The sequence below is a fragment of the Amblyomma americanum genome, chromosome 7 (genome assembly GCF_052857255.1).
Source record: "Amblyomma americanum isolate KBUSLIRL-KWMA chromosome 7, ASM5285725v1, whole genome shotgun sequence".
NCBI classification, from domain to species: Eukaryota; Metazoa; Arthropoda; class Arachnida; order Ixodida; family Ixodidae; genus Amblyomma; species Amblyomma americanum.
The window spans coordinates 5,690,665-5,713,397 of NC_135503.1; the positions used below are offsets into that span (position 1 = coordinate 5,690,665).

The 22,733-nt window shown below is 52.0% G+C and overlaps 1 protein-coding gene and 1 non-coding gene across 9 annotated transcripts in view; one reads left to right on the plus strand and one right to left on the minus strand.

The window, feature by feature from the left end:
* LOC144098323 (uncharacterized) overlaps positions 1-22,733 on the plus strand; it is a 94,871-nt gene that overhangs the window by 42,299 nt on the left and 29,839 nt on the right. The window contains exon 1 of one of the 8 annotated variants that reach the window (XM_077630873.1): positions 10,886-11,996. The exons of 6 other annotated variants lie outside the window; for them this stretch is intronic. In XM_077630873.1, coding sequence (XP_077486999.1) covers positions 11,973-11,996 — 24 coding nt within the window. In that variant the 5' untranslated portion in view covers positions 10,886-11,972. Of the gene's footprint in view, positions 1-10,885; positions 11,997-22,733 lie in introns of those variants that run through there. One more of the 8 variants, XM_077630880.1, reaches the window with a different exon arrangement.
* On the minus strand, positions 12,854-12,927 carry TRNAI-AAU (transfer RNA isoleucine (anticodon AAU)). The gene has a single exon. It is a non-coding gene; the product is annotated as a tRNA-Ile (tRNA).

Here is a 22,733-nt window from a genome sequence, read left to right on the forward strand (position 1 = left end):
CGAGAAAAAAGTCGGAGCGGCTCCGAGATGAGTCCACGTGACAGAGCCACTTCCGCCATTTCGCGAAAGCGGTGCGAGGCCTCGGCGTCCCCTGCGCGTAGACAGAAGCAAGTGTAGGCTTTTGACGCAGTGGTAGCGTCCTTGCTGTGCTGTGTTTAGCGGATGCCGCGCTGTGTGAGGCAAAATGTCCAAGAGACGCCGGATAACTACGCTAGGAACGCGGTCTGTTGCTGTCGCATGACAACAGCGATTCCAGCAGCAGCTGAGACGAGGACGACAGTGCTATCCAGAAGGCGATGTTCAAAAATGAGCGTCCCGTGGGACGGAATGCCGGGGTAGCGATCGATACAGGCTAAGCGGCGACCGCGATGCAAACTGTGTGCGGCCACGTGCGGCTAAATGTAATCAAGGGACTTTACGTGCGGCTACTGTTGACATCAGCAGCGGTGCCGCTTAGTGGTTCCGGAAGTTACGTCCTCTTTCTGCCTCCTGCGCTTCCGCTCTGAAAACTCGCTGACCATTCGGCTTGACTAGTCTCTCTATGCGCTCAGAGCGAGAGCGGCTCCCACTCTGCCAGATCCTAACTGGATCGCGGGAGCGACCAGTCGAAGACACCATTAAAGACGAAGCTTAAGCGTCCTCCAAATTTGTTTCTTCGTTTCTCAATTCTCGATACTTTGGCTGTGGAGCGTCACCAGCCAGCCCTGCCATGTCTGCGGGGGGATGAAATGTGCAAATACAAAAGGATGCTCTCTCCGGCGCATGGATGCAGCGTCGGCGTGCGCAGCGAGCAACACCTCTGACCTTGTCGCTTGTCCAGAGACCGAGCTTCGTGACCCTCAGGGGTTCCTGGAAGCGAGGAGCGCGAAGCTAATCGGCGGAGACCTCAATGGCTTCCAGCTGCGATTATTTCGCAGCGCTGAGTGGGTGTCGCATTTGTTCGTGGCAGCTCTGGCGCCCAGACTGCGTAGGCACCTCCGTTTCTGTCGGAGGGGTCAGCTGGGAGGAAACCCATCAAGAATTGCAAAAAAAAAAAGAACACACGCACGCACGCATGAAGATAGCTCGCTGCGATAGGCGGCAAATTATTGGAAATTAGTTACCCATATTACTAGTTAATTTGATTCCGCGGTGTTCTGGCGTGCGCCAACCTTGGCAATACCGTGCCGCTAAAGCCATATTTTTGCCTCAAAAATCCTATTTTTGAAAATTACTTAGTTGCATATACACCCGGTATATGTATATTCATCATTGCTATCACCGTGAGTCAACCAACAATACATCCAGCTATTGATCAAATGCTGTCTTAGACTGTGAAACACATTTCGTTATTTTGCCTACAGTGATGATGTGGCCCTCATAGAAGGCCCTTGTACCCATAGTGTCGACCTGTTGTCATAACGTTGCGATCAGTCGCCTGGCACCTGCTAGTCACCTGTGATACCAAGCTGGCAGGTGTAAGGTAGGTGACCATTAGTTTGCTGGAGGGGCCCATCCCGGCGGTCTCTGAAGCCACGCACTTATACTCCCTTCTCTCCACTGCACGTTACTCCGTCGACTTCATCCTTCGCCTCTTCTCGCCCTTCATCTGTTTCCGGGTCCCGTTTAGCAAGGTCACACAGCCTTCGCCCTTCTGCTTCGGCTTGCTGTATACATCCACTGGATGGGTTCACTCACGTTGGCGCCCTATTCTTTTACGTTGCTGCTCAGCTAGCCGCGCACGTCGTCCGGTGGCGGAATGTGTCGAAGGACCGGCTTCGTCCGTGTGGCAAATTTTTCTAAAGGTGCAATTGCCGCAGATATATGGATTGCTGGCGAACATACGCTGAAGAACTTTTAAATTACAGCGATTTGGACGCATGTCACATTTCTAACATCAAGACAGTCGTTTAAGAACACGTGTTTTAATTCGGAGCACGTCTAAGGGCCGCTTTTCCATGCTTGCTGTAGGCAAGTCTTGGCCGAAAACCTCAGAAATCGCAAAAGAAGTGTCCGCAGCTGGCGACTTCACCTGCTGTGCGGAGCAACTGTTGCCGTGGGCAGCCCGACTCATTAGGAAGTTTCAAATAGTGGGCCGGTCCCTGTAGGCTAGGGGGATAGGGGAATAACGCCCCGGCAGTGCGCATGCGCAGAACAATAATCCGAGGGCCATTATTGTTGGGCATTGCACCCACTTGTAGACACGGGGTCCCTTTCGGCTGATGGGGCTGCATGGGTCCCATCAGTTCTTCATGGGGCCAGTGTGAATCCTGAAATACATTCTGCTTCACGGGAGTGAATCGAGTTGCATTTTTTTCTATTTGCGGTATGGATGAACCGCGCTGCCAACGCGCTTTTTGAACTTGGCTATCCCTGGTCGTGACATCTGCGTGTAGCCCATGAAGAAATAGAGGGTGTTTTGCGTAAAACTTTACATAATTTTTAAAAGCAGGCTTTTTGAGTTTGAAGAGAGCTTTTTTCGGCAGCATTGTAAGCGGTATAGTACATCAGATTATAGCCAAGACATGCTAACTAGCAGGCTGGTGAACTAATATTGAATAGTTAGTTTTTCAACAATTGCTGTTAGGTTCCTTAATTTTTGAATGCGCTGTGGCCTAACAAATTTTGGCTATTTCAACGATTTACTTGCACTGCAGAGGTTGCTTTGCCTGCAAACTTCTCGAACGCGCATGTATTTTCATGCGATGATAGCCATAATTTACAGCGCCGAGGGTAACCGCATTTTCGAAATTCTAAAAACTGATATGGATATTACGTGCGGTGGGCTACACGCCTCTCAATAAATAAGAAGCCTAACAGTAATAGTTAAAAGTTAACTATTCAATATTAGTTAACCAGCCTGCTAGTTGGCGCGTCTAAGCTGTATTCTGATGCAGTACACCGCTGACAATGATATATGCCGAAAAAAGTGCTCTTCCAACTCAAAAATCCTGTTTTTAAAATTGTGAAGTCTTCGGTGAAACGCCCCGTATATACAAGCGCGCATGCAGTAAGAAGCTCAAACCCCGCTGTACGACGCTTACGCGTGGTCAGACTGAAGCGCGAACGATATGCTTACATGCTTTTCACTTTTTTTCTTTGGGCCGCCGCGGTGGCTGAGTGGTTATGGCGCTCGGCTGCCGGCCCGAAAGACGCGGGTTCGATCCCGGCCGCGGCGGTCGAATTTCGATGAAGGCGAAATTCTAAAGGCCCGTGTACTGTGCGATGTCAGTGCACGTTAAAGAACCCCAGGTGGTCGAAATTTCCGGAGCCCCTTCACTAAGGCGTCTCTCATAGCCTAAGTTGCTTTGGGACGTTAAACCCCTATAAACCAAACCAAACTTTTTTTTGTATAGATAAACCGTAATCAGCGGGTCATGATCCGACATCGGTCGCCAGAGTCTCTTCCCGTATGCTCTTGTTGGGCCGCCGCCAGCGCATGCTGCACGCGTGATGGCGGAGTTGAATTGATCGAGTGCCAGCTGCGATAACGGGCGCTGCGAAGCACATATGCAGGTTGCCTCATTCCATTCAGTGCACAGTTCTTATCAGAATGCTGTAATGGCCACACATCACTGCTCTGGAGGTTGAATCATCTGGTCCAGTGTAGACATGTTTGTGAATAGTTGATTATTTACCCAACTTGTATTAATAATATTTCTTATTGTTTTCTTTTCGAATAATCCGTATCGATTGAAATGAAACACTTGCGAATATTTTTTTTTATTATTCAATAACTGCTGGCTTCAATGCCTTCACACTAGATATATTAGCTCCAGAGACTATCACTGTAGCGTTGTTCGGTGAGTTTTTGTCAGTCATTCATACTTGTGCAGCAATTACTATCGTGCAGTAGTGTTCTCCCGAAGCAATAATTCTGCTGCTAACGCGTAGTTTTCTTGGCGGTGTTTCCATTGGTTTCCTAACCATATGAAAAGGTTCAGCGGTCACGATGGTGAAAATACAAAAGCGGACAATGCTTGACCTGTCGTCGTCCCTCCATCTCCCGAAAAAAAAAAAAAGTTATCATTATCTTTTTGATAGACTGATCCAAGCCGCCGCGGTGGCTCAGTGGTTATGGCGCTCGACTGCTGACCGGAAAGACGCGGATTCAAGTCCCGGCTGCGCGTTCGCCATTCGATATAGGCGAAATGCTAGTGGCTTGTGTACTGTGCGATGTCAGTGCACGTTAAAGAACCCCAGGTTTTCAAAGTTATCCGGAGCCCTCCACAACGGTGTCTCTCGTAGCCTGAGTTATTAACCTGACCTGTAGACAGATCCGGTGTTACAAGTCAGAAATAGACAGTTAATTGGCTGAACTATAGGCGGCCTTGCAACAAACCATCCTGTGTAATGCACACGGAATCCCGAAAAATGGAAAGTTTATATGTATGCCGCACAAAGTGCAGGAAACAAGTGTTGAAATTTGGTTTACCATATCTATCGTGAACGAACTGTCCGGAGAAGACAACCGATATTACCTATAAATCATTGAGAGATTTACGTAGTATATCTCTGTATCCGAAACAAAAATATAGCCCCTTTGTCAAAAGTTTGGAGTCCGAGTGGCTTGGTAGTGAGCCACACCGTGTGGCTTGTAATGCATCCTTAGTGATCAAAGTCTCCGGAAGGTGAGAATATTTTTGGCCCTACTACCTTTAGTGGTTACCACTTCTATATAAGGCTGCTGCGGGTAATCAGTTTGCACATGGCATCGCATCTTGCCACGTTTCGTCTTTGCTCAGACTAACGGCGGCCAGTGAGGAGTGAAGTTGCATTATAGATGTAACGTCGGACTTGCATCAATGGGGGTAGAGAGAGAAGAAGAACATTTCCGACGCCTACTTTTTTTAAAGCACTACTAAAGGTCCTGGTGTTTTTTTGGCGGACACGCAGCTTGTTTGAACTAACTGGTCACGCGCTAGGGCTTTCAGGTCGGGTGATTAATAACGCATAACCTGCGACTTGCCGCACGCCGCAGCGGTCGGTCGGTGCTTCATCGTCGACTGCGTACTTTCGGACTGTGATAGTTTGCTCGAACCAGGACGCGTACTCGAGGTAACCGATCCGAGTAACTGCCATTCACGTTGCGACGTGTAGGGTCAAGCCCGATGCGAAGCGATTGGCCGGCTGCGCGCATGGATGTGACGACAGGAATCGACAACAGCGCACGGAGCGCTGCGTCCGCGTAGGCTTCCGGCCCGATAATGCACGTCGGTCGAGTGGACGGCCTATACTTCACCCCGTGAGGCGAGGGACAAGCCGAGGCAACGCGGACTGGGTCGTGGAAGCACAGCAAGGGGGGCAAATTGGTGGTGATCGATTGTTCACTGAATGCAGCGCAAAAGGCGACGCCAGTAGAAGGGTGGACACGGCACGGGCGCTGAGGTCTCTCGAGTATCGGCTGTGTTGAGACCTCAGCACCCGCCCAGTGTTGTTGTTGCTGACCTCTGTGGAAACGGCGCATACCCACGGCGGTGGTTTGGCCAGGGTTCGGTGCAGTCCCAGACGGTCAAACTATGAGAGAGTAGACGGTCGAGGAAGCTGGAAAGGTTTGTAACAATAATGAAAGAGATGGGAAAATGTAAAGAATTAGAATTCAAAACGAACAGGAAGACGATTTTGGATGAAATTGGAGTCTCCCGATTACAATGGTATGGGGTTGGGCTTTTCAGTCTGGAGCGAAAAAAAAAAACGATATCAGTATGTAGTAGTAGTAACTGGTTTATTAAAATAGTAATAAAAAGGAAGGAAAACATTTTTGCTGGCCCCGGCATCTGCCATCGATACTGAAGCAGCTGGGCTGGGACAGCGGAAATAAAGGATAGCAGGCAGAATGGAGAAATGAAATGAAAGAGGTGAGGGGACAGGAATAGAGGATAGGGGGGAGAGGTAATGTGCACAAAAACTATTTGCACAATGATAAATATGCACAGGAAGGTATGAGTACGCAGCTGTACGTCGAATTCAATTTTTGAAATTGTTTTAACCGGAAAGGTCAGTATTCTTGACGAAGTGCGGAAGCCGGGCCTATGGTGTGACGGTGTAACGTTGGGTTATAAGTGGCGCAGTTGTCTGAGTTAAGGCTCTGCTAGGCTTGCACACTCCTCTGCAAACCGGGAGGCACAAACGCCTCGCCAAACGACTCCGTCTGCTCGCGTAGCGCTATTTACATAACCCACTTAGCACCGCTACATGGTTGTATATAGGCATGAAAGGGCATTCGAAACCATGCATAAGCGTCACAGAAAATGTCATGTTTTGGCTACCGCGTCAGTTTCACCACAGAAGTCAACATGCACACCGTGTGATGGTCCGCCATTTCGCCCAACCTAATGCAGCTACCCAGCGGTAACATGGCAACCCACGTTTTTGAAATTATTTCCACTTACGTAATAGTTCCAGCATTTACCTTTCTTTACTTTTTTAGAGGCGACAGCCTTCCCTTTTGCAAGCACAGGTATAATTGATCACCAGTAGGTAACGACCATTTTTGCTCAGTTGCTGGTAAATCAAATGCTTAGGCGAAAAAAAAAAGACAAGATAAACTGCAAGTGACTTTCGACTTCACAGGAGTACCAGACTGTGGTACAAAAAAAAAAAAGAAAAGAAACGGTAGTTTATCCGTAGGAAATAATAATCGCCCCCCCCCCCCCCCAAAAAAAAAAAAAATTACGTTCTTATACAAACACAGTCAGAAGTCCGCTGAATTCTAAAAAAAAAAATAAAAGCCTAAAACTTCAACCCCTAGCGAGTATGGAAATACTCGCACACCGGTTTCAGGGCATGCGCTCTTGATGTTCGCTCCGAAGGAGAGGAGATCTGGAAGGGAAAGAGTGAGCTCTATAATGGGGCGCAGCCATGTGGCCGTGTTGGTGGCCCGCCAAACTATACATGCGCGTGTCGGGAGACACGGCTTCGCAAATGCATACAGGCGCCGCATCCGTCGCATCCTCTGGGAGCAGTCGTAAAGAGAACAGATGTTGTCCATTTCGTTTGTCGACAGGCCGTTTCCCCTCTCCTCAGGACGCGTAGTAGTGCGTCTGGTGAGCGCTTTTCCGAGGGCATGGTTCGCATGTGCCTGACATACGCGCTTGAAGCGCTGATTAGAGTAATGCTTTCCGTTCGTAGTCATCCCTCTCCGAAAAGGACAAGTCCGGGTTGAACTCCGTGCAATGGAAGAAAGTTGATTTCGCTACCGTACACCCGTTGTCGGTGCGACACTTTATCAGGAAACAGAGATATTTACGGCAAGGTACGACAAAAAAAAAAAGATACATGGATCTGGCCAGCTAAGCATAGCCCAAGATGTATACACCTCAAGCCGTAGCTCGGAAAAATGGACTGCACTCCCGGGCTCAGTTTTAAAGCCTCGAGGTGCAGCCCACATTCGAATCGCATCCAATTGCAGCAAGCGTCCACATGATTGGTCTCTTGCATGCAACGCCCGATTAACTTTACAAGTACCAATAATTATCTCCCAAGACGTTTACACGCAAGCAAAAAGAGCGTCAAATTGGTTACAATCCTTCCCCCCGACCTTCACAGCGTACGCGGCACCCTCTCTTAGGGAGAAAGGGAAACAAACACCAGGGCACTTACCTCCCTTTCGCCTCATGTCGCCTACGCCCCGCCATCGCGCCCGGCCTTCTCGCTTCCATGCGTCCTTCCTGGTAAAGGTCTGTCTGCCTGCCGCGATAAGCCGCCGCATTCCCGATCCTTCCCGAAAACCCGTCGTGTCGGTGACTCTGCCCTAACGGCACGGCGGCTGGGAAGGGGTCCAAAACTTGCCTGTTTTGTTGACAAAACGAGCCATAGAGCGACCCGTCCCTGCGAGAACATCTCCTTTGTCATACCCGGGCCTGGCAGGCTGGCCCAGCCCCTACGCGCCCTCTCGACGACATTGCCAATCTGCAAGTGAAGTTCGCGCCAAAGCTAACCTGCCGCCAGTGTCGGCGACGCGACGTCGCCACCTTCCGGTGTTGTCCCGCAGGTCTGCACAGACAGAGGCAGTGTCGTCTCTGGAGATACGCCGGAGTCAATCCGGTATGCTTGTCATTTCCACGGCCGGGCGCTGGCGCCGAGGCAGTCTGTCCGCCACGATGTCGCGAGCGTACACCGCCCTTTACACCGTGCTTGGCAGTGCTCACTTTCAAACGAGGAAGCCAAATCCAGTGTAAAGTGCGAACTGCAGCCTCCATTCCTTCCCATGCATATGTTCACTGAAAACAGATGTACTCTAATTAGAGTACGCGCCATTTTAACGCTGCGAACAGATTTGCGCCCAGCAGGTTAACGCATCACTCTCGTAATCGCGTCCTGTGTAACGTGCCGCCGCTTTTCGAACGGCGCAAGTTTTTTATTTTATTATTACTACTAAGGGTACAAGGAATACGGCCAGTCTCTCCAGGCGTCAGGCGTCGTTCGGCTCCCATCTCGGAGGCCGCGGGGAAGCCGTGTCTGCTCGGAAACACATGTTGGCCCCCCGCGGGGCGCTCCTCCTGTTTCCGTCCCCCGCGGAAACACTGCACTCTCCGCGCGAGTGCGGCGGACCGGAAGTGGGCTACGCCGATCACTGACAGGCTTCCTGTCGCGGAAGGGGGACATGTTTGCGGCGGCGGCGGTGTTGTGTTTCGTTAATTGCCAGCTTCAAAGGAAATATCTTCTGCCGGAGAGCGCCTTTTGGCAGATGTTGAATTACAGAAGCCATTCGTGATACAGTTTCACCCCATGGTCTTCGCTCACCACTGGTATAAGCGCCTGGCGGTGTAAGTCACCGTCTTTTTCTGCAAGTTCAGTGTCATGAAGAAATCTTGCGTGCAATGAAGCCGGCGCGGTTTCCACGGCGGAGTTTCCTGCCTGCTCGAGAATATACGATTGGCGGCTCCTACTGACGCCTGTAGCGCCGTACACGTCGGGACGACTCTTGACATGCAGCTTCTTCAGCTGACCCCTGCACGATTCTTTGCCCCTTCAGCCCTCGACGAGAGGGGACGGTGAAGTGTTCTCAGGGCACGAAATGTTCGGATACTCCAAAGGTGACGCCTATTTAGTGCCCTGCAGTCATGGGAAAACTGAGGGCGGGATTCTGGAATACCGCGGTTAACAGTCTGGCACTGCTTTTTGTAACCTGCCACAATTTTTTCTCTTGTGCGAGCGCGCCTGTGATGCCGATGTCACGTATTCTTGACATGCAGTGGCGTTATTTCAAGGACGCGAACACCTCGGTGTGTTAGTTGCCTCGTGTGCTGAATGCCTTCGGCTGTATTTTTGTTCGTCCTCCATTTGCGTGCTTGCTGTAGTCTTTTTTACTTTAATTAAGCAAGTACAGAAGATTTTGCCAAGTTTAATATATTGATGTGTGTGTGGGGGAGGGAGGGGGGATTTTATGATTGTTTTGCTTCAACTCTATTCTCTCTCTTATTTATTCTCTTTGTTTGGTTGCTCGCCTGATCTCTCCGCTGTTCGCGGCCTGACGGTCAACAAATTTTTGGATATATTCGTGCTACATGGGTGCTTCCAACTTGGGGGAAATTTACTTCGCGCTCTGTACTCGTATGATAACCGCCTTCTGTACTCTGAGCCCGTAATCGGTTGCCCTCGAGCGAGGAAATTGGAGTGCCGGCGGCGCATCCTTGGTGAGAAGAGCCCTCAAGAAAGCGCCAATGCGAGCCCGCGCATTTCTCACAACGGCGCTGCACAACTCTCTCTGCACGTGCCATTGTCTGAGGCGGGTCTTTTATATTCCCGCCACGGCTGTTGCAGCCCCTTGGACAGCCCCCGTTACACGGGAACGCGCGTCTCTGAGATGCCACACGGAGAGCTCCATTGTGCCGTCGGTGACTGCGTCTGTCTTTCGACTCAGCGCCGTGACTAACTTCGCTTCGAGTCACGTGGCCGGAAGAGACGGCTTACCGGCGCGCGACCTATTCCGGGGGGGGGTTGCTAGCACCACTGTAGTGCTTAGTCTATAGCATCACTGAGGCAGGCTGAAGCCATGTTTGGCCGCCTTATCGGCGAGCGCATTTCTCCTCTTTTATGTCTGCCGCCGCTTCCTGCGGCAGCACTGAACTATCTCCGACTTGTTTGTCGGGCGCCAGACGGAGGTTTCGAACGAGCACCGTTGTCCACCTGGTCGCATCGCTTTCTAACGTCTCGAGAGAGCCGGCCTTTGTTAGGCTGATCAGACGAAAGGCAGCGCGCGGTTACCGGTGCAAGTGGAGATAAGTTCGTCGGCGTGTGTAGAGCACTTTGGTGAACTGTCAGACGTTAATGGGAACTGTGCGCGCGTTTCAGGCGATCCCCTCGCGCTTTACACTGCGTCGGAAAATTCGCGCTTTTTCCTTTCGTTGCTGCAAGCGTCTGTTAACCGTTAGTTACGAGGTCACGCTCGCGCGGGTGAGGAACGCTATACGCCAATTGCGCCACTTCATTAAGCGTGCTGCTACAAATAGGCACTTTTTGAAGAAAATGCGTCGATGCTGCGCCAAAAAAACTTTCCCACAACTAACAAGAGCCCTAGCGAACGCGATGTAGTGCGCGGTCATCAACGGTGACCGACGAAATTCAGCCTCATTTAGGTTTTGTGCACTTCGCCGCTATGGGGTGACCGCGCGGTTTTGCAGCTTTCCTTTGATTACGCTGTCATTATTATCCGAAGCGTGCACGACGAACGCACAAGGTAAAAAAAGATACTGTTACTGCTATGTTTTGGGCTACATTTTCCAGCACTTTACGCGGCACCAGCATGCATCCCACTGCGCCACTGTCACAGCGACCCAAGTTTCGAATGCTTTGCTACGGTAGATCAGTTCTTCTCACATTTTTTTTCTGTCTCCGTGGCACGAGTGCCCTCGTCGGAATCACCCGCTGTCAGTTGTTTTTTTGTCCGGAGCAAACGGCCTGTAACCGCAAATCGGCGGTTGTTGAACGTGACAGCGCCGTTGCAACCGCCGCTGCCTGACAGCTTCCAACAGCTGCTCGTTCTGAAGCCAATTGTGCGGGGGCCACGAAGAACGGTGGCAGCGAGCGACAAAGAAAGACAAACGAGAGGCAAACCGCAGAAGCGTGCTCTGGAATTCTCGTCCTGGAGGCGGCCAACCCGTCAGTCCGGCAGCAGTCGCTCGGCGGCCAAGAGCCACCGTGCGAAAGGGTGGCCTCCGTTTTGCCGTTCTTCGCATGCCTGTTCCTGTTGCGACGGCAGCAGAAAAACGCCGCTCCTACCCCTCGCCCAGCTCCTACCCGCTGTGTTTGTTGCTGCCAGTGTCTTGAGAGGGTGTAGGATGGGCGGCGAATGCCCGCGCTCATCCACCCTCGTTGGCCCGTGTCTACCTGGACAACGTCATGACTCAGGCCGCTGCAACGCCACCGCCTCCCCGACTGCAGCGCTTTCTTGGCGCCAACCGCGTCGCTTTTGAGTCACACGCTGCCGCGGGCCAAACAGCCGTCGGCGGCGCGGCTCGGCGAAGGCGCTCCACATGACTCCGCCGCCGAGATCCTCCTTACGGCGGCCGCGTCACACGTGTACCGCGACGTAAACAGTGCCAGGGGGGTCGTTCTTTCCACCTCCGTTCTGTTTCCTCCTGCCCTCTTGGAGACGAGAGCAAGTGGACCACGCGAGAAGGCGCTCTCCCTCGCCTCGCTGTGTGGCCGTCGCCGGCCGGCCAGCAGTTCCTCGGCGTCGACGTTGCTCGCGTGTGCGGGCGCTCAGCTGTCTCTGCAGCTGCTGCCGCCGCCGACGGTCTGCGACTGGCGGATAGTGGATACGCGTGAGGACCGGAAACTGCGTCAGCTATCGCTGCAGCCGCCGCCGTCTCGCGATCCGATAGCGGCGAGCCCATGGCTGCTGTGCTCGCCGCAGCGCCGCCGACGGGACTGGCCGACACGACGACCGCTGATCGGCGCTCGACGCGACGACCACGACCGAAGCCAGCAGTGCTGGAGGACTCTTCCGCGGCGTCTCCCCGGGGCCCGACGCTGCCGCCGCAGCAGCCATGAGGATCCTGCGCCGGCTACGGGTGAATAGCACGCGACGCGCATGGTGGTCATCCTCCACCGCTCTCTGCGCCGCCTCTTTTGACGCGCCCCTCAGTGGTCCAAAAGACGCGCTTTTTAAATTATTTGTTTTATTATTAGTTCTACTTCGCTCTCTTTGTTGCGCTGCCAGTTGACGAAATCGTTGCATAATTTAGAAGCAGGCTGAATGCTCCTGAGGAAGCTGGTGCCGCGGATGTTGCGCACACCTGTTGATTTCTGAAAGACCCGTGGGAGCGCCCGTCCCCGCTTCGCAGTCTGGTAGCCCACGGCCAGAGGTCACTGCCGCAGTCGCGCGCGCACGGGTGCAATTTGGTTAGACGCGCGGAAGGGGTGCACGGCGAGATGAATCTTTAAGCGTGCTCGCTGAAGCGCGACCAACGGTCTCAGTCGCCCGCTCCAGCCAGCGCAGTGTCTCGCTTGGCAGCACCAACGCCCGGGAAAGAAAGCTCTTCTCCTTGCGCTGAGCCCGTGTTTGTTCTCTCTGCCGTTGCTGCGTGCCTCAGTTATCTGCCACCTGAGCTTGGGATTGCGCGTTCGCTTTCCCTCGCCGAGCTGGCTCCGCCGTGCCAGCGACGCGACTGCAGTGTGTGCACTTGCCGGCAGACCTCAGCGGTCACCTTTAGCATTGCACGTGGATGTGAAAAAACTGCTGGCATCGCCACAATTTCCGGCCGGCCACCGCCTTCTTGATCAGGGGGCATACGCTTTGTTCACTTCCACTGAGGCGGTTTCACTGGAGGAACTTGATTTACGGCATTTTAGGATGCGCGAAAGCCTTGAAGTTGACGCATGGAAACAATCTAACTGTCCTTAGAATAAAAAAAAGAAAAAAAAATGCTGGCCTGCGCAGGGATCGAACCTACGACCTTCGCGTTATTAGCACGACGCTCTAACCGACTGAGCTAGCAGGCCGGTCGGGACTGGGTGCTCTAAGAGTCCAAATTATTCTGCGCATAATGCTTAGTTTCACGAGATTGCTTCTGTAGTCTTCGGCATAACTGTTGTGACCGGCCGAGACTTCAAGGACCGCCTAAATTATTGTAGTCAGGTTTAAAACAAGTAAAAGGCTTCATGGAATACGATCCATGCAAGTTGCTTCGGGCAGCGTTTGATTAAATGCAGCGTTTCCCGAAGAAGTTTCTATAAAATAAGCTTGGGGGAAGTTTCATGAGACCCGTAAATGCCGTTATGCTTTCCACGCATGGTTTCCCTTCTCATTTTAATCATAGGAAAACTTAGGACAAGGGCGACGCATCGCGGCCTAGTCTTGAAATTGCGCGCGGTGTGTCCATAGTATTCATAAGTGGTATGTGTGTCGCATCCCCATAGTGAAGCTCCGCCAACATTAAGGACCGCTGAAAAGGATTCCTCCGTGACGGAATGTAGACCGTTGTAAAAGCTTTTCTCGTTATCTAAACAAGAAGCTAATCACGAGACAAAATTTCAAGCTCAAGCATTTTGTTGCCCCTGGATTGTTTGATACAGTCAAACTTTAAAAAGCTGACTTTGGTCGCTGTTGTAATTGTCCAACGGAGTAATACAGAACGCCGCGGACTATGGCCAGTGTTACCAACTGCTGTTTTTTTTTTTAAGTTCTTGCAGCACGCAGCTATGGTGGCTAGAATGGAGGTCCCCTCTAGCCACGTTAACACAGCTGTAGAGTCACTGGGTAGATCACTGGATTTCCTTTCCCCAAAAAACCAATTATTATTATTATCTAGTGACTAAATAGCGGGCGTATGCAGCGCCTCTTGACTAAAGCCCCTCTCAGGCAACAGCCGGTTACAGACGAGCTGCAGTTAAACCCCCTTTGGCAAGTCGTCTTTTCGTCGCAGACATGTCATGTGACCTGCGTATGCACCTCGTTCCATTTTCCTCCGAGGCGTTTCCCGGCGCTGGCGTCAGCCGCCTGTTGCGTTCTTCGCGACGTCCCCGAAGGCTCGCCTGCCGCCGGGCCGCTCGTGTTTTAACATTGGCTTGTTGTTCCTTCTAAGCGTCACTAGAACCGTACAGCGTTGCGGAAGCGATGCTGAGACGGTCACCGTGCCCCGTTTCACGCTTATAGCGTGCAATGTCTAAAGCTAGCGCGGATCCGCGCACTTTGAATACGGCCGTGAAACAGTCCGTCGCTTGTTAAGAGCGAAAGAGCTGAGAAAGCGTTTCAGCGGTATTTGGCCGCGTTGTAAAATTTTGACAAGGTTAGCATTTGCTGCTTTGACCGTGTATTTTATCTTTTTTATTTATTTAATACTGTCAGTCGCGTCAGGGATCCCAACAGGGAGGGCATTCAAAAGTACAATGAGATACAAATATAGCAGTGATGTGTAATCAAAGTACATAGGAGTTAAAATATATAATGAGGAGCATGTGACAAGAAATTAGCCGGACAAATAGTTATGCCACAAGAGAGGGAACAAATTCACAGTGACAAAAACACAGTAATTATTGAGATGTAACTAAACCAAGAGATTTAACCCGCCCTGCCTTTCTATTATTATCTATCTCTGTGCTGCCGTGAGCGCATTTGAATCTCGTTGTATTGCGTTACTCCCCCCTTTCCGCCTCCGTTTTCCGGCGATGTCGAAATCGTGAGTGCCGTGCTTTAGGTTCCCCTGCAGTGTTGAACTAGCTTCCAAAGCAAGCACGAAGCGCAGTAAAGCGCTCCCCTGCCGGCTCATGTATATCTCCTCAAGTGCGGCGTGATTTTCAGTGCGCCGACGCTTTTAGTCCCAGTTCACTTTCCTTTCTTCTGCTCGCAGCAGGTGTGTGTCGCTCGTTATAAGGCAGCAAGCTTGATGGGTTGGCGAGCCTTTGAAGGCAGCGGCTTTTCATCATTTCCCACGCAGCTGTGGCAGGAAACGAGTCGTTGACGAACGGCTTGTTTCCAGAAAATGTTTTTATTCTTTTTTTTTGTTTTTGCTTGCGTCTCCTTGAGGCGTATTTTTCCGTTCCTCATTTCCTTCGCATTTTCTCCGAAGAGAGTACTGAGTAGATGTTAACGAATGACTGAGGTAAAACTACGTGGTGATGCAATGGGGTCTTTGAAATGTCTGCAGGCATCACAGCGCAAAAAATTAAAAACCGCTACGAGGAGTATGTAAGACGCGCACTGGGCCGTATGTGTACTTTCCACTATTGCCACTCGACGTCAGCAATAACCCAGCACTCCATTCTTGAAAAAGTGGATGGCCGTAGTTGCGGTTTCTCGCAATGTTTTCTTCACTCGTTGGTTTGCTTGCTTTGCGTGCGTTGCTTCTGCTCCGAATCGCACAGTCCGGTTGATGCACCGCAGCTGATCGGCTTTAGTTTTATTCGACGAATTTACCGTTGGGTGTAAGCTTAGAAAGGGAGGTGCATCGTCAAGTGGCAAGAAGAAATGCTTTCCGGTTTCCTGAAAAAAAAAAAAAACCTACAAGGGAGCGACCAACGCCAGCCTGTACGTGCCATGACTGTGACTGCGCTGTGAACACGTACGCGCTCCTATCCGTTTCCATCCGCTTCCACGGGGCGCCACTGCGCGTGCACAGATGGCGCCAGGTGCCGGTCAGTTGCGCACACGCCTACCTCACCGGGACCGATCAGCTCCTGCACACTGGCGACGCGCGGAAGCGGACACCGTTCCATGCTTGTTCTTCGACCCTAACGGAGTAGTTCCAGCGAGTGTATCTTGGTAATTTGCTTGGTTGAATTGTCTCCACATCACTGAGGGACGACTGCGAGCTGAACTTCTTGTAGAATTTGGAGCGGAACACGACAGCGTTCCAGCTTGGATTCCACACAACTGGCATCAGGTGGTGCAGACAGGTGTTCGTGGACAGCCGAGCACGCAGAAGGCCGATCGAGTGGCTTGCACCGTGCACGTGTCTGCTCGCGGACGACGCAAGCTTTATCCCGACGCCCTGTGTGTCAGGGACGGCAGTTTTTCCGGGATCGGTTGACCCCCCCTTCCCTGTCGCGATAACGAATTTCGCGAGCAGCGTGTGTTGCGCTGTGCCTTCTTCGTATGTGTAGCTCGTGCCGTTTGCTCTGCCTGGACACTGACCTGGCGGCAGTGCTTTGTATCTGCGCTGGCGCATGCCGGAGGAGATAAATGAAGCGTTCTCGCTCTGTTTTCCGATACTGTTGTCCTCGAACCGAAGAGCCTCGCCCCCCGGCCGCATCTCGGGTGGGGGGGGGGGGGGGGGGGGGGGGTCGTAGTAGCCACCGGCGTCCACCTTCTGATGCAAACGCAAAAATAAAAATGTAGTCCAAGTTCATCTGGTGTCTTTCGGTATAGATGGCGTGTTATAGGCTAGCGCCCTTATTTTGTAGGAATTCTTTCCTTGATCCATTCTTTTGTCTGTCTACCCTATCCCACCTTTAATTCCGAAAGCCTTGAATTGTATTGCTTGCCTGCTTGCTTACCATTCCTGACGTCACATGCAGTATAGCTACCAATGGCAGTAGGAAAAAAAGGAATGCATTGGGAAAAATTTTGCTACAAGATGCGACCTGAGGTTCAGCTTGCCGCATGAGAAATGCGTCAGTATTTGAGCATGCGTTGTTGCGATCTCCATGGTTGTCGCGTTTACCGCACTCTTTTTCATGGTCCTGGCCAGTTTTATGGCTGCGGCGCGGGACAGCTCTCACTGGCGTCGGCGATTATCACGATCGATTATAATTGAATTGACTTCTCAGTGCGTGCGGCGCTGGTGATTCTCTGCCGCCCGTAGTAGACTGCACTGGCTAAGGACGCACCGCGTAGCCCGAAATGTACGCTGATGTCAGCGGCCAGAGCACTTGCATCATACAGAGTGAGTGGACCACCGGTGGCCGACTTCGCATGCGAGTGTTGTCGTAGAAAGTGCTGCACTTGCCAGAGTTTACGTGAGTAACGCTCACGTAATGAGGAGGGTCGACGAAGTTGTTTACCAACGTTTATAATCGCATTGCACATAGGTTTATTTGGCAGACAGACAAGGAAATGCATAGCGCGATCATCAGTTCTTTCATGGTGACTCTCGCCCACGCTAGCGCAGAGCATACGTGTACGCGTCAGGAAACGGGGCGGGACTGGAGCGGCGCGCAGTAGGTGTCATGCTGCTGCGGCCGGCCGGCTATTCCACACCGCGGAAGTCCAGGGTTCGGGTTCCCCCGCTGAGTCGACGCTTGCAGCGCGCGCGGTAAGCAAACCGCGGCGGCTCGGGTCTCCGCGGTTTCCGTCGCTCCGGCTGCCACTATCCAGCGGCGCCACAGAAGCTGTGCACCGTGTCCAAGAGAGAGGCAGGTGATTCGAACACCGCACCTCACTCATTCCAGAGGCGCACTCAAAGGGGGGATTTTTTCCGCTGCAAAACCGCATTGCATCACGTGCAAGGCCAACCACTCCTTCCTTTTCAACACTTGTCCATAAATCCGCCGCTGACTCGTCCCACCCCGTTTCATCGCGCAGTGACGTCTTCCGCATTGCTATGCCCAGCCGAGCCCCGCATGACCAGCATTGGACCGTAGCTGCCGCTGTACGCGCTGTGGTTGGAAACAGTGGCGAGATTTAGCGTAGCGGACCGGCCGGTTTGCCACGCGTCTACGCGAGTTCGTCTGCGCTTATTTACAGGTAACAGATACGTAGTACTGCCGATGCCTCTGCGTGTGTACCGTGGGGAGTGCGCAGAACAGAAAAAAAGGAGTGGAATTCGGCACCATGCATAGCCTGCTGACTCGCCTCGTGGGAACAATGCCCTTTTCTCTACGACTCGTTTCGCAGCCTCCAGGCGTGTTTTGCCGCCGGTACAATTGGACCACTGGCCGGAGGCATTTTCCTCGCGAACGACCTTGACGGCGCTGTGTGGGCGCTTGTTTTCTCTCCACATGCGACGTGCTGGAGGGCGGCTGCAGCGGTGTATTTACGTGCCGAAACGATGGCGATTGTACACTCGATCGGGCGTCCGGCGCTGAAGCCATACAAATGGATGTGGATAATGTTTTATTCAATTACTTCTCTTATTTTAAGTTTTTTTTTTACTGCGTCAGCAGTATAGTTCGTCAAAAAGCCATTGTCTTTGTGTCTGTGCAATGCCACCAGCCCCCAGCGCCCCTAACGGGTCGGTTCCCCCTTTCCGGCACCCTCCGGTGGGTGCATCTCTGGGCATCCACAGGCAAACATTTTCCGCCACCTCCACCCACCACGCTGCAGCGGCGGAGCGGAAAGGCGACGGCGAAATCAAATCCAAAGGCGATCAGTGTAAAAGAGCGCAGACTTGTCGCATCACAATCCAATTATCGTCTCTGCATTTTTTTCTCGGATGTGCGCGCTTCCTCACTGCCGCAATAAGTGGTTTTATTAAAAAAAAATAAACGAGCAAGGGAAACATTTATGCTATCCCCGGCATCTTCCATCGATACTGAAGCACCTGAGCTGGGGCACTGGAAGTAAAGGATAGCAGGCAGAATGGAGAAATGAAATGAAAGTCAGGGGCCAGGAAGATAGGATACGGGGAGAGGTGATGTGTACAAAAACTATTCACACAATAATAAATATATACAGGTCGCACGCGTGATATGTTCATGAAAATAGGATACAAACACGCGCACAACACTATGTACACTACAGCTGGAGTGGGGCGTCCAGCTTTTACCTCACTGGTGCACTTCTTTCCTTTCTGGACTTGGACCAGTAGAGTGAAAGTGGCTTTTTTTTTTAACCGGGTGTGACTGGCATGGATGGCGTCCTTCTCACCTAAATGCTGCGAGCTAGGCTGTGCTAGGAGCAAAACTTCCGTCCGAACTGACGATATTCACTGTTGGTGCTTGCACGTGTGAAACACCGTGAGTCATGTCTCGTCCCTGCCCCAGGTAGACGGGGAACTACAAGGATCGGGCAGCGTCGGAGATCAGAAACCCCGAGTGGCTGTTGTTGGTCTGCCGAAGGTAGAGGTGAGAAGAGTATACGGGAGATTGAAGGGGGATCCTGGAAGTGGGAGCGATAACTAGAGACATTTAGTATAGCGTACGCAGACATACGCAAAGGCATAGCGTACGCTATAAAATAGCGTGCTTCGTACTGCGCATGCGCTAAACGCTATTCCAAACCGAGGTTTAGCGTACGTGCGCGTTACGTACGCTATTTCTCGAATTTAGCGTGCGTGCTCTTGCGTACGCTAGGAAAAATAGCGTCGTCAAGATGGCGGCGCCCACGTCCCCCGCTTCGGAGAGAATTCGTCAATGTTATTGGGTTTTTAGGCATATTCACTGCTTTAAATGGCACACGTGATATTCGCTTTGCCTCGCCAACAGCATAAAGAAAGAGGGATAAACTTGCCCAATTTTCGATTCTGTGTAACGATTCCGCAGCTCTTAACCCTAACAAGACAGAACCGACTGTGGATTGCCTTGATTTGGATTCTTAAGGAAATATTTGGAAACCATTTGGCCACGCAACCGGCTATCTGCGTGATGCGACTTGGATAACCTTGGCCATGCCTTGGCTAAATAGAAAAAACTTTGTCGCAACATATTTTCACAATTTAACACCAGATGGCGCCACTGCTACCTACGCTATCGTTGCGTTCAGGTTGGCATACGATAAACTAAAAGGGGTCGTGCGACCTCCTCTGTTACCTCCCGCTAAATGCTTGCGTATAGCGTACGCAAGCGCTCATACGCTATACTAAAAGTCTCTACTGACGCGAATGTAGGAAGTTTCGTCGCTTATTGGCAAGGTGACAGGCCGAAGCTCTGCTATGAGGCTGAAAACCCACTTGACAGCGGCTCACATGAAAGCGGCGCTTTGCCATTCTGCCACCATTCCGGGGGTTTTGCCCGTTCTCACGTATCACTCGTGCGTCTGGAGCTCAGTAGTGAGCCTTTGTTGTTGTTGTTGTTGGTGGTGGTAGTGTCACAGTAGTCCTTATAAGAAGAATGTCACTTGCATCTCACGCACTCAATTCTGGGGCCTCCAAGCCCGTGTTGAGGCAGTTACCTCCATCTTATCGAGAACTGCCGTGGTGCCCAAGTGGCTGTGGCGCTCGCTTGCTGATCCAAAAGTCCCGGAATCGAATCCCAGCCGCGGCGGCCGCATTCCGATGGAAGCAAAATGCAAAAACGCCCGTTTGCTGTGCGACATGACAGCGCTCGTTGAAGAATCTTCACATGGCCTATGTGTCGCTTCGGGACGTTGACCACGTGCCACATACCACCATCTTATAGAGGGGGAGAAAAAGCGAATATCTCTCAGGGTGAGAGAAAACGGAAATTTGCGTGCATCGCTGGTGTCCGGAACGGCTGTCATTGCACAGTCACTGAAGAGACATGAGACAGGCCTTTGCCCTGCAGTGGGCGTAGTCAGGTTAGTGATGCTGATGCACACTGAGTGCCCCTTCGTTCGTCGATTTCTCCTTTTGTGCTTGCGTTTCCAAACCAAGCGTGGAGAGGCTCGTCTTGGGAAGAATGAGGAACGGATGCGGCGGCGTTGACGGACGTACCTTTCTTTCTCGCATTTTTCAGCTAACCTATGCCGGCGCATATCTGTTTCTTTTCGTGCAGCTCCCGCTTGACACCGTGACCTCTTTCGCGGTTTTCGAGCGAACTTCTTTTGTTTCACCACTGGCCGTATATATAGCAAGCAGGATGGAATACTGTTGGCTGTCGCCTTGTCTCTCGTGTATACTTTACGCTTTTTTTTCTTTTGTAAGCGCAGATACGCGTATGTCTGTCCGTGGGCACGTGTTGCATTCAAATGAGCATTTCTTTTTTTTCACTACTGTATAATCGTCGGACTGGACGTTTACTCGTCGTCTTCGCCATTGTCTCTTTCTCATTCTACCCTTCGCTCCTGGCCGGCCTCATTCGAGGCACGTCTCCTCGCGCTGTCTTCCGCGGGCGCGCCCAGGTGGTCGGCTGCTGTCCCCTCGCTTCCCGCCCGTTTCCTGACGACGAAGCGTATGAAGCGTACATCTCTACGCGTGCGTCGGTTGTCGCGGTGCGCGCCCGCGGCAGGTGTGCTTGCGCCGGCAGCCGCGTTGGGCCAACGAGCCCGCCCAATTACGCGGCGTCGTCTCGCCAGGGGTCGAGTTGAGGACGCCAGTTCGGAGGACGTCCGCTGACTCGTTGGCTTTCGCGTGCCGAGCTACCGCCGCTCTTTCGCGTCCCCCTATAAGCTAACGCCCTCGCCTACGTTCAGGGCGGGATAAGCTGAATGTAGTGGGAAAAGAAGGAAACAGCTGCCGACCTCTCAGCCAGAAGCAAATTCTCTTACCTTGAAAGCCAGAGTAGGTCAGCAGGGCGAGTTTTCGATGCGCGAACAGGGAGAGCGTGGCGTACGTCGCGCCACTTTTTTTTCTTTTTCCCTCTTGGATAATAGAAATAGTTAACAGCGAGATCGTGTGTCAATTGCTGAAGTTTGACTGTCTTCCGCGTTGTTATTTCGCTGCCCTGCGTGTTAGCCCCCAAATGATGTAACTTTAAAGGGAAAAGAGGAAACTATACCGCGCATTCCTTGGAAGAGCAGGTCGGTGTCAAGCAATATAGATGAGCTTTTATATCTCGCTGAATGGCCACTGAGTGCAGTGCCGAAGGGGGCAGCAAATGCAACAGCTGCGAAATGCGAAAAAAGAATTTGTGGCAGCGCTCCCTGCGAGCTGGTTTTAGACAGAGCTACGCGCCTGTGGCGGGGCAGTGCTGCAGTAATTGAACGGATCTGCTGAGCCTGTAATATATACTGCGTTTCTCTATGCAGTATTTACGAGCTTCGAGCATAGGGGGTCCCGCCCCGCGGCTGGAATCTACTAATTGTACCATTGTGTTGTGAATATAAATTTGTACTCTCCCTGCCCCCCTCAATCACTGCCTTGCTCACTCCACTTATCCTTTTCCTTGTGCGGAGGATTGTTTTAAAGCTTAAGAAAAAAAAATAAAAGTACAAAAGTAGCCCAAACTAATTCGAAACTTTCCGCTTCAGAGCCTCGCCCGTCTGTAGACCTAGCGTTGTTTTCGAAGGCGTTAAAAACCGCGCGCAGTGGTGTATTATTAGCCTGCGGCTCTTTCCGGCAACCGTGGCGGCGACAGGCTCGCGGGCGAACGCTCATCTTGGCGCCGCCGAAAAGCGACAAGACTCAAAAGCAGCAAAAACAGAAAAGGGGGGCACGCTTGCGTAACCTTGAACGCCGACGAACGAATGGCCCCGGGGCACTCTGGGGGTTTCGCCGGGGGAAAAAGCGTTTGAGCGGCGCTGTTTAAAAACGGGCTGCCCCGCGGTCGAAAATAGCGGGCTTGTAGTGCGCCGCCCCCGCGCCTCTTGCGAGGCGAGACGTAGGTGTGACGGTTGACAACGACCGTGGGTGAGGCGCAGTTCCTTCGGTGTGCACCGTTTGTTGATGCTGGCACAACCACGGCCAGAAGAGCCGTCCACGTTTCACCGTGCAACTCTTTGCTCTTCGAGGCTTTCCGCGGGGCCTTCCAGACTGCTGCGTGCCCCTGGCAACGACGTCCTTGCCACGTCCAGACGTCGTCGTGGACGTCCACAGTCTATAGCGCACGCTCAATGCGCGCATTCCTTAACTCCTTCTTTTTATTAACACGAAAAAGAAAGAAAAATGCAGTGACCCTGCGGCCTCAAACATAGCACGTGATCACTTACAATTTTGAATGCAAATGTCGGAGGGGAGAAGGGAGGAATGTTTTTCATGCTGCGATTCATCGTGACGTTTAGCTGTAATTTTCCTCTTCTGTCTGTGATGCTAAGT